Genomic DNA, 12,508 nt, shown 5'->3' with positions numbered 1-12,508 from the left:
CAGACCCTAAGAACTATAGAACTGTATAGCTCAGAGACTTACACAGAACATTTAAATAAACTCTTAACTTATCAATGCCCAAAATCCCAGAAACAGTTCCATGAAGCCATGTGGGAGTAGCCATGTGAGCATATTTGGGAGGCTGGAGTTTGAATCACCTCTGACACTTCCTGAAAAATGGCATAGTTTGTAATGACAAGAAGAAACATGGGCTCAAGTCAGGAGAAACTTAAAAACAAACTGGAGCACCAGGTGCTCTTTGTTTCTCTGCAAACTGTAAAATCAGCATCATCAGACAAAAAGGAAAGCACTTTTTTAAAAAGGCTATTTTATATACTGATGGCTAATGACAACCATTTTACTTTCATTCAAGGTAAAATAAAATTCTGAATTCTTTCCCTTAGTAACTGAAGTATATCGTCAAAATGTACACAAAAATGGACACATCTCTCTGAATCTTTGGTTTTATTTCTAGTGTCTCAGGAAGGAAACAAAATACCTAACCATTCCTTCAATATTTAGATTCATACAATGCACAGTATAATCCAGAATCAACACATGCGCTATAATAATGAGAATAGGGGCTCTTTAAACAAACAAACCCAGTAAACAAAATCTCTACCCAATGAATAATATAGATTTTTAAAAAGCAAACTGTCTACAGAAAAACAAATGAGTAACAGCTTACAAAATTGTTTTAAAAGTTCTAACAGTACTTCAAATTTGGAACAAGCAATTCTGTGCTGAAGAGCTCAACCCTAGGAAACAACTGCCACATTATCATTGGCATTTATGTAACAAACAAATTAGGTTATATTTCAGCCACAGAAAATTGAACAAGGAGGTTAGACATCTCAACAAAATTCTTTTTACTATTTTTGATTTTATGAAAAAACTGTTTATTGGTAAACAGTATGGGAATTAACTTTTCTCTATTTACAAATGACCAGATATCACAGCTACAGCATTTATCTATAGTATCAATAACTTTTCACGTCTTCTTGTTTTAACTGTTACAAAAAGAACTAAGCTAATTTAAAGAACTCCACAATGCCTTTGCTATCAACTCTGACTATTAAGCATAACAGAAACAGTTCTTGACCTCTCCTGGCCTAAGTCATGTCCTCCCATTTCACCTGAAACATCAAAACTTTTTTCTTCCCTATTACTCCTATGGGAAATTCTATCTTTTTTTTTTTTTTTTTTTAAGAGGTAGGGTCTTGCTTTGTTGCCCAGGGTTGGAGTGCAGTGGCCCAACCATGGCTCACTGCAGCCTTGACTTTTGGGCTCAAGTGATCCTCCTGCCTCAGCCTCCCAGCATATTTGGGAGGCTGAAGTTTGAATCACGTCTTGACACTTCCTGAAGTGATTATTATTAATATATGAGATACTAATAATACCTCATATATTCATAGGACATATATTCATGGGACTATAGGCCTGCACTGCCATGTTTTCTTTTCTTTTTTAATAAAGACAAGGTCTCGCTATCTTGTTCAGGCTGGTCTCAAACCCCAGGCCTCAAGTGATCCTCCCGTCTCAGCTTCCCAAAGTGTTGCAGTTACAGGCATGAGCCACCATGCCCAGCCTAAACTATCTTTAAAATTAGTGCTTTAAGGCCGGGCGCGGTGGCTCAAGCCTGTAATCCCAGCACTTTGGGAGGCCGAGGCGGGTGGATCACGAGGTCAGGAGATCGAGACCCTCCTGGCTAACACGGTGAAACCCCGTCTCTACTAAAAATACAAAAAACTAGCCGGGCGAGGTGGCGGGCGCCTGTAGTCCCAGCTACTCGGAGGCTGAGGCGGGAGAATGGCGGGAACCCGGGAGGTGGAGCTTGCAGTGAGCCGAGATCGCGCCACTGCACTCCAGCCTGGGCGACAGAGCGAGACTCCGTCTCAAAAATAAATAAACAAATAAAATTAGTGCTTTAATGCATAAAAACAACATAATGGAATATAAAAAGTCACAGATCATGGTGAGGGGAAAAATTTAAGGGCCTTTTTCTTCCTGTATTTTCTAAAATGCTGCTATGCTTTATAGTTATAAACAGGCATTTAATTTAAACATTGTACTGCTTTTGTAAAAAAAAAAAAAAAAAAAGGAATTCATGTTTCTAATTAATTTCCAGAATTCCATACTTTGGATAAATGATTTCCAATCTTACTTACCACCCAACTTCTTAAAGGGGCTAGTACTTGAATCTTTCACAGCTAGGAGCCAACCACTTCGTTTTTGTTTTTGTTTTTTTCTTTTGAGATGGAATTTCACTCTTGTTGCCCAGGCTGGAGTACAATGGCACAGTCTCAGCTCACTGCAACCTCTGCCTCCCGGGTTCAAGCAGTTCTCCTGTCTCAGCCTCCTGAGTAGCTGGGATTACAAGCATGTGCCACCACACCGAGCTAATTTTGTATTTTTAGTGGAGATGGGGTTTCTCCTTGTTGGTCAGCCTAGTCTCGAACTCCCAACCTCAGGTGATCTGCCCATTTCGGCCTCCCAAAGTGCTGGGATTACAGGCATAAGCCACTGCGCCCGGCCCACTTCTTTTCAAATATCTTATTGGTTGGTTGCGGTAAAACCCACATAACATAAAAGTTACCATTTTAACCATTTTTAATCAGTGGCATTAAGTACATTCACAATGCTGTGCAGCTGTTACCATCATCCATCTTCAGAACGTTTTCAACATCTCTAACAGAAATTCTGTACTCATTTAACAGTAACTCACTATTCCCCACTACTCTGGTCTATGGTAACCTCTATCCTACTTTCTCTCTATGAACTTACCTATTTTAGGTATCTCATGTAACTGGAGTCATACATTTGTCTTTTTGGGTCTGGCTTACTTTACTTAGCATAATGTTTTCAAGGTTCATCCATACTGCAGCATGTATCAGAATTTTATGTCTTCTTAAGACTAAATAATACTCCATTTATGCATATACCTTATTTTGTTTATTCATTAATCTGTTCATAAATATTTGTTTTTAATAAAAAATAAAATTTAATAAATTTTAAAATCAAACAAAAATGGTATTGAATAACCTAGGCAAAATTCTTCAAAATATGGGAGCCAAAGGAAAAATATAAAGGGAGAAGAGCTCAAAGTCATGTACTGAGGTCCGAGGAATGAAAATAAAACAGTAAGCAGTCACACACTTTTGAGAAGCATAATACGTGTTTCATTCTGTAATCTTTCTAAAAAACTTTTAAGAGTATAAGACTACCGGCCGAGCATGGTAACTCATGCCTGGAATCCCAGCACTTTGGGAGGCCAAGGCAGGAGGATCACCTGAGTCCAAGAGTTCAAGACGAGCCTGGGCAACATGGCGAAACCCTTGCCTCTACAAAAAATACAAAAATTAGCTGGGCATGGTGGCACATGCACCTCTTGTCCCAGCTACTCAGGAGGCTGAGGTTGTGGGACTTCTTGATCCCAAAAGGATGAGGCTGCAGTGAGGTAAGATTGCACCACTGCACTCAGGCCTGGGTAACAGAGCGAGACCCTGTCTCAGAAAAAAAGACTACCATTTGACACATCACTGCAGCAAGAGAATAATCTATAACTAAATACTAATATGATCTTCCAACCAATAATACCTCATATATGCATTAACAAGTAGGTTTTAAATACTTGTTATGCACCATATGCTGAGGGGTGGGGAAAGATAATGTCACTGCCTCTGGAGCTACCTTAAAAATGTAAGGTACAGAGAAATTGTATGATTTTTTTTATAACCACAAACATATATAATTTCAAACCTTAATGCTATGAAGAACACAGAACATGACGGGCACGGTGGCTCATGCCTATAATCCTTCCACTTTGGGAGGCTGAGGAAGGCAGATCATTTGAGTTCAGGAGTTCGAGATCGGCCTGGTCAACATGGTGAAACCCTGTCTCTACTAAAAATATAAAATTAGCCAAGCATGGTGGCACGGGCCTGTAGTCCCAGTTACTCGGGAGGCTGAGGGAGGAGAATCACTTGAACCTGGGAGAAAGTGCAATGAGCCGAGATCACGCCACTGCACTCCAGCCTGGGCGACAAGAGTGAAACTCTGTCTCAAAAAAAAAAAAAGAAAAAAAGAAAAGAAAAGAACACAGAACACTACAACCAACTAAAATAGGAAGGTATGATCAAGACCAGAAAGCCAAAATTCTCTCTGAAAAAGAGGTATACAAATGGAGACCTAGAAGACTTAACTGTCCAACAGCTGAGTGAAAGCACATTCCCAGCTAAGGGTGGTCAGCATGTACTGCTTTGTTGTCCTGTAACTGCATTACCACAACACAGTTTAACCAGGAAAAGCTACTTTCAACTGTCACTATGTGAACCAGAAGCTATCCGATGATTCACATACTTTACTACCTTTTTAAAAAAACTCTTCCATTTTTTCCTGCGGTTTGTTTGTTTGTTTTTACTAATCTTTATTTACTATTCCTGCTTGCTCCCTGGAAATGATCATGGTAAGTTTAAAGTCCCAGAGCCTTACTATGTTAGAGCTGGATGATACTGACATTAAGACCTCCTGGCCTCAAGTGATCTGCCTGCCTCGGCCTCCCAAAGTGCTGGGATTACAGGCATGAGCCACTGCACCCACCCACAAAAGGTACTTTTAAAAGTTAATTCTTCAAATGTGTATACATATATATACACACACAAGACTGTATATATATGTATATATGTGCATGTGCATATATGTATATATGTGTATATATGTGCATATATGTGCATATGTGTGTATATGTGTGTGTGTGTGTATATATATATTACACACAAGACTCGACACAGCGAGACTCTGTCTCAAAAAAAAAAAAAAAAAATAGAGACAGGGTTTTACCATGTTGGCCAGGCTGGTCTCAAACTCCCGACCTCAGGTGATCCACCCATCTCGGCCTCCCAAAGTGCTGGGATTACAGGCATGAGCCACTGCACCCGGCCTTCAAATGCATTTTTAATTAATTTTAATTAAAATGTTTAATTTTAAAATGTTTACACTCCATTTTTCAGGGCTATGTTATATAAAGTATATAAATATATATATATATATAGTTTTTTGTTTTTTTTTTTTTTTGAGACAGAGACTCGCTCTGTTGCCCAGGCTGGGTTGCACTGGTGCAATCTCAGCTCACTGCAACCTCCACCTCCTGGGTTCCAGCTATTCTCCTGCATCAGCCATCCAAGTAACCGGGATTACACACACGTGTCACCATGCCTGGCTATTTTTTTTTTTTAATAGAGATGGGGTTTTGGCAGGGCACGGTGGCTCACGCCTGTAATCCCAGCACTTTGGGAGGCCAAGGCGGGCAGATCATGAGGTCAGGAGATTGAGACCATCCTGGCTAACTCTGTGAAACCACGTCTCTAATGAAAATACAAAAAAATTAGCCAGACGTAGTGGCGGGTGCCTGTAGTCCCAGCTACTCGAGAGGCTGAAGCAGGAGAATGGCGTGAACATGGGAGGTGGAGCCTGCAGTGAGCCGAGATCGCGCCACTGCACCCCAGCCTGGGTGACACAGTGAGACTCCATCTCAAAAAAAAAAGATAGAGACGGGGTTTTACCATGTTGGCCAGGCTGGTCTCAAACTTCCAACCTCAGGTGATCCGCCCACCTCAGCCTCCCAAAGTGCTGGGATTACAGGCGTGACTCACTGCACCTGGCCTTCAAATGCATTTTAATGTTTTAATTTTAAAATGTTTACATTCAATTTTTCAGGGATGTGTTATATAAAGTAAGGCAGACTAATTTATATTTTACTTTTTCATGTCAATGAAGCAAACCTAATTTATTTCAGCCTACTGAAGTCTGACTATAAATCAAAAAAGAATTCAAACTGCTTTAGAAAGGGAGAACCAATAAAAAAAACCTCAACCAGAATTTCATGTCAAAGAGAAGAAAACAAGTGCCCATAGTCCCAGCTTCAGGAGGCAGAGATGGGAGAATCACTTAAGGCCAGGAGTTGAAGGCTGCAGTACGCCATGATCATGGCTGTGACAGCCACTGTACTCGAGGCTGGGCAACATAACGAGACTCCATCTCTTAAAAAAAAAAGAAAGAAAGAAAGAAAAAATGAGAAATAAAATTTAGAACATGCAATGGCTACTCAGCACTTTGGGAGGCCGAGACGGGCGGATCACGAGGTCAGGAGATCGAGACCATCCTGGCTAACACGGTGAAACCCCGTCTCTACTAAAAATACAAAAACTAGCCGGGCGAGGTGGCGGGCGCCTGTAGTCCCAGCTACTCGGGAGGCTGAGGCAGGAGAATGGCGTGAACCCGGGAGGCGGAGCTTGCAGTGAGCTGAGATCCGGCCACTGTACTCTAGTCCGGGCGACAGAGCGAGACTCCGCCTCAAAAAAAAAAAAAAGAAATACAATGTCCATTTACAAATATTTGGGCATAGTTTACTGTTTCTCAATGGGAACGCAATTGGCACCTGAGATGAAAAACTATTCAACGTGAAGCAATGTCCAGCACAACGCAAGACATTTAGCATTCCTGTTACCTGCCCGCTAAATGCCATTGTGTTCCCCTACCCCAATCACTGTGACAATCAAAAATAGCCCCCCAAAATTCTAAACTCTTTCTCTAAGAGTGTTACACAATGCCACTCATAGTTGAAAACCAGCAGTAGTTTGAAAGCACTGCAAACTTTTCCTAACTTAATGAAAATCTAACATAGACTCCCAAATTTCTGTCTTAATATACAGAGCATACCTAATATAATTTTAACATTTCTTGATGATAGAGAGTCTTAAGAACACTGACTATTGGCCAGGCATGGTGGCTCACACCTGTAATCCTAGCACTTTGGGAGGATGAAGCAGGCGGACTGTCTGAGCTCAGGAGTCCGAGAGGAGCCTGGGCAAAATGGTGAAACCCTGTCTCTACTAAAAGTACAAAAATTAGTCAGGCATGGTGGTGCGTGCCTGTAATCCCAGCTACTCAGGAGGCTGAGGCAGGAGAATTGCTTGAACCTGGGAGGCAGAGTTGCAGTGAGCCGAGATCATGCCACTGCACTCTAGCCTGGGAGACAGAATCAGACTCTGTCTCAAAAAAAAAAAAAAAAAAAAGACTATTAAGTATTATTGTAATTTTTTTTTTTTTTTTACAAGACAGCATCTTGCTCTGTCACCAAGGCTGGGGTACAGTAGCACCTTCTTAGCACTCTGCAGCCTCAAACTCCTGGACTCAAGCAATCCTCCCACCTCAGCCTCCCAAATAGCTAGGACTATAGGAGCACACCACCACATCTAGTTCATACAATTTTTTGTAGAGATGAGGTTTCACTACGTTGGCCAGGCTGGTTTCAAACTCCTGGCCTCGAGCAATCCTCCCACCTCAGCCTCCCAAAGAGTTGCGATCACAAGCATGAGCCACCATGCCTGGCCTGTTACTATAATATAATAAGATTCTTGGAAATTAAAGACTGTGTTATCTTCGATCCTGTATTAATGACCCAAGTCTATTATATTTGAACATGATAAGACTATTATTTGACATATACACTGCTTTACAGTTCTTTTTCATTTTATCCTTTTGAGCCAGCATTATTTCTTCTGGGACCATCTGTCTACCTCTAGGATTCTCCCTATATGAGAGTAATTTTTATCACTAATGACCAAGTTTATTAAATCAAAAAGCCTGAAGTGACAGATGAAGTCTTGAAGATGGCTCCAGGTCTTCCTAAAAATTACAGTGCATGGGCTTAAAGATAGCTACCCTCTAAGAATTTAACTTACTTTTGGTTTTAAAACTATGTAATAACTTAAAAAATTCCAAAGATCTGACAGCTGAATAAATCAGAACAAAGCATTTATTATTAAATAATTAATCTTCAGGACTAAAGTACACTATTATATATTACCAAATAGTCTGATCAAGTATTATAATTATTACTAATAATATTTAAATAACTCACCTGATTTCTTTTAGTCCTTCTCTCTGGATAACTTGAAGAATTTCTTTATGACTCATGGGTGTATTGGGGTATTTTTCTAAGACCTGAAAAACAAGCATATAATAATAAATTATTTCTTATCTCAAGTTCTTATAATTCTATATATATTTCTTATGTCTTAATAATTATATCCAGAGCATACATAGCCAGAGACTTTTCATCCCTTATATTTCAGAATAAATGAATAATTAACAATATATATCAGATCTTCTTTCCCTCAGTCATAAATAGTAAGTCAACTCCTGAAGCAGAAATTGACCAAAAAAGCTAAAATTAACAACCCAATTATTCACTACTAATAATATGCAACTGTTTACTTTCTACCTCCATCCCCACATCCCTTCACTACCTGTGACTTACTGCAAGCACATTAAGATTATCCATTTCCTGGTAAATGTATAGCAAAGCCTAGTAAATCACAGGAGCACAATAAATTCTTAACCAAAACAAGTAAACAATATGATTATAATAAAATTAAAATAATATCTGTGTTCTGGTTCTGGTAAAGACAGAGTTGGCATTAGTCCATTCTGTCTCTCCCACTGAATGCAACTAAAAACCTGGACAGAATGCATGAAGCAGCTCTTTGAGGACTCCAAAAATGGTAGCAGGTGGCCTAGGGAGGAAAGCATAACTAGGAGTACCACTAGTCCAGCAGTGAGTTTCCTGATTTTGTTTCCCTCTGGTAGCTCCCCTGAGCCTGGACTTAAAGGCAGCCCAAAACCCGGAACTGCAGGCTAAGTGCAGGCAGAAAGTGCTCTAAGAGAAAAATCTTCTTTGGTCTGAGGCACAGTAAAGAGGGCATTTCTAAATGTTGGATAGAGGGAGAAAAAATTCTCTGGGTCCCTCCCCCCACCCCGCTTTTCTTTTTCTCTGCCGTTGCCCCAGGCAATCGCATGGGAGCAGCTGTGGTAATACTAGCAGTAGCTAGACAGGGACCTAAAACTCCAAGAAAGCAGAACCTTGCAAGTGGTCCTACAAGCATGGAAGGAATTCCCATGATTTATCTCGGCCAGGCACAGTGTTTCATGCCTGTAATCTCGGCACTTTGAGAAGCTGAGGCGGGCAGATGACTTGAGGTCAGGAGTTCAAAACCAGACTGGCCAACATGGTGAAACCCCATCTCTACTAAAAATACAAAAATTAGTCAGGCATGGTGGTGAGTGCCTGTAATCCCAGCTACTCAGGAGGCTGAGGCAGGAGAATCACTCGAACCTGGGAGACAGAGGTTGCAGTGAGCTGAGATTATGCCACTGCACTCCAGCCTGGGCAACAGAGTGACACTCCATCTCAAAAAAAAAAAAATTAGCGGGGCATGGTGGTGAACCTGGGAGGCAGAGGTTGCAATAATCCGAGATTGTGCCCCTGCACTACAGCCTTGGCGACAGAGCCTGTCTCAAAAAAAGAAATAATGTCTAATAAACAATTCAAACTTACTCAACATAGGAATAGTAAGGAAATCAGCAACTCACAAGAGAAAACATAAGCTATATACAATAAACCTAAGGTAACAGAGATGTTGGAATTATCAGACAAAAGTAGCTATTACAACTATGCTTCAAGATATCTGGTGAATATTCTTGAAACAAATAGCTAAGAGTCTCAACAGATATATATGTATATTTCGTATATGTTTTATTTTGTTGTTTATACTTACATTTACATATGAAACAAAAATACAATAACCAGTAATATTTCCAAACATAATACAGCAAGATAAATGGCAGCCAAAATTCAAATCCAAGTCTTGCACCACTATAGCACACTGTGTCCTGTGTTTGTAACTATTTTCTCATTTGGTCAGTCATAAAATCCAATACATATTTCTGTGTATCATGTTCCTTGATCTCTCTGCTACATCTGACATTATTAACTGTTCCCTTCACAGACTTCACTCTCCCAGACTTTTCTTTTTCCCCAAAATATTTTTCTCAGTTTTCTTTGTAGATGTCTTTTTCTGTGCCCATCCCTCAAATAATAAATATCCATTTACCCCTTTTACTTTTCACTCCACCAAAATTTCCCTGAATAACATTAACCAGTCACCAAGCTTTCACCAATCACTCACATTTTGATGAATGAAGCGGCAGTCTGTTAAAAACTATTAAAAACCTGTAAAAATTGGATATCCCATAAGCATTTCAAATTTCAGATGTCCAAAGTTAAACATATTGCCTTCATCCAAGTTAAGGCCGATACAGAAAACTGAACCTTTATTTACTTATTGTCTATATACTAAAAATGTATTAAAGTACTGAAAATAAACAAAAATACGCCATGGACCTGGACAAATAACAGTTCACAAAAGGGTTAATATAACTGGATAATAACTATATGAAAAAGAATTTGCACACTGAAGTATTTATGGTGAAATCATATGATGTCTGGGACTTCAAAAAATATACAAGAAGTTATGGGTTTAAATATAGCAAGATTGGCCATAAATTGATAATTACAGAAGCTAAATGATGAACACAAAGATATTCACTATATTATTGTCCACTTTTGCATACAAATTCAATATCCTATAAAAATTTATGAAGCAAATGAAATACAATATTTGACTTTACTAGCAATCAAATATAATACATTTCAATGTGGGTTTTTTCCTGCCAATTTAAATGGCAAAAATGGCTACGTTTGCACATATACATCTGTCCAAGGAGCTAGAAAACTGAAATAAATATTTCTAGAGCGCCATTTCTCTGGCATATCAAATCTTAATTGAAATGTGACTATTAAATCATTATCAGAATGAGTCACACTCAGAACTGAAAATATTTGTATTATTCATGGTAATGGTAAAAATTAGTACTTTCTAATATATTCTGCAGAACAAGAAATTGAGTTATTTTAATATTTTAATGTGTTTGAAACATCATAAGACATTAAGCTATTAGAAGCGGAGACTGGTTGGGTGTGGTGGCTCACACCTGTAATCCCAGCACTTTGGGAGGCTGAGATGGGCAGATCACAAGGTCAGGAAATCAAGACCATCCTGGTTAACACGGTGAAACCCCGTCTCTACTAAAAATACAAAACAATTAGCCGGGCATGGTTGTGGGCGCCTGTAGTCCCAGCTACTCAGGAAGCAGGGTAACAGCGTAAACCCTGAAGGCGGAGCTTGCAGTGAGCGGAGATTGTGCCACCGCACTCCAGCCTGGGTGACAGAGTGAGATTCCATCTCAAAAATAAACAAATAAATAAATAAATAGAAGTAGAGACCAAAAATTGTGTCTTTTTAGTAAGGATTTCACCGATTTCCAAGATGTTCTGTACTTTAATCAAACAGAGTAAACCAGTTGGTTAAAACTACTGAAGGAGGCTGGACACGGTGACTCAGGCATGTAATCCCAGTACTTTGGGAGGCCAAGGCAGGTGGATCACCTGAAGTCAAGAGTTCAAGACCAGCCTGGCCAACATGGTGAAACCCCATCTCTACTAAAAATACAAAAATTAATGGGGCATGGTGGCGGGTGCCTGTAGTCCCAGCCACTAGGGAGGCTGAGGCAGGAAAATCACCTGGACCGGGAGGCGGAGGTGGCAGTGAGCCAAGATCGCGCCATTGCGCTCCAGCCTGGATGACAAGAGCGAAACTCCATCTCAAAAAATATATATATATTATATATAGTATATATATTATATTAATTATAATTTCATATGTGTATAAATTATATATAATTATATATTATATAAAAGAAAAATACTCCTATATGTATAATATATATAATTACATATATAATATGTATTATATATATAATTACATATATATAATATATTATATATTTGGAGTATTTATTTTCTTTAAAAAAAAAAAGTTTATCACAGGTTCCTTTAAATGCTAGGTATTTAGAACTAGTTTTTTTAAGGCCAGGTACAGTGGCTCACACCTGTAATCCCAGCACTTTGGGAGGCCGAGGGCAGATCACTTGAGGCCAGAAATTCAAGACCAGCCTGGCCAACATGGAGAAACCCTCTCTCTGCTAAAAACACACGCAAAAAGTTAGCCAGGTGTGGAGGTGGGCACCTATAATCCCAGTTACTCAGGAGGCTGGTTCAAGAATTCAAGAATCACCTGAACCCAGGAAGCAGACACTGCAGTGAGCCAAGACAGCGCCACTGTACTCCAGCCTGGGTGAAAGAGCGAGACTCCATCTCCAGAAAAACAAAAAAAAGGTTTTTGTTGTTGTCTTTTTTGAGACAGGGTCTCACTGTATTGCCCAGGTGAAGTGCAGTGGTGCAATCACAGCTCACTGCAACCTCCGTCTCCCAGGCTCAAGCTATGCTCCCACCTCAGTCTCCAGAGTAGCTAGGACTACAGGCATGTGCCACCACACCTGGCTAATTTTTGTATTTTTTTGTGCAGACAGGGTTTTGCCATGTTGCCCAGGCTGGTCTTGAACTCCTGGGTTTTTGTACTTTTTGTAGAGAAGGGGTTTAGCCATGTTGTCCAGGCTGGTCTCAAATTCCTGGGCTCAATGTTCCACCTGCCTCGGCCTCCCAGGGTGCTAGGATTACCAGTGTGAGCTACTATATCTGGCCTAGAAT

General features: G+C 39.9%; 1 protein-coding gene across 2 annotated transcripts in view; it reads right to left on the bottom strand.

Moving 5' to 3' along the window:
• ASXL2 (ASXL transcriptional regulator 2) overlaps positions 1-12,508 on the bottom strand; it is a 162,133-nt gene that overhangs the window by 111,273 nt on the left and 38,352 nt on the right. The window contains exons 2-3 of one of the 2 annotated variants that reach the window (XM_033176342.1): positions 7,922-8,004; positions 7,158-7,160 (exon numbers count right to left, since the gene is read on the bottom strand). In XM_033176342.1, coding sequence (XP_033032233.1) covers positions 7,158-7,160; positions 7,922-8,004 — 86 coding nt within the window. The remainder of the gene's footprint in view (positions 1-7,157; positions 7,161-7,921; positions 8,005-12,508) is intronic. The other variant, XM_033176343.1, reaches the window with a different exon arrangement.

The sequence above is a fragment of the Trachypithecus francoisi genome, unplaced genomic scaffold (genome assembly GCF_009764315.1).
Source record: "Trachypithecus francoisi isolate TF-2019V2 unplaced genomic scaffold, Tfra_2.0 Lachesis_group17, whole genome shotgun sequence".
Classification (NCBI taxonomy): Eukaryota; Metazoa; Chordata; class Mammalia; order Primates; family Cercopithecidae; genus Trachypithecus; species Trachypithecus francoisi.
This window is presented reverse-complemented; position numbering and strand designations above follow the sequence as displayed.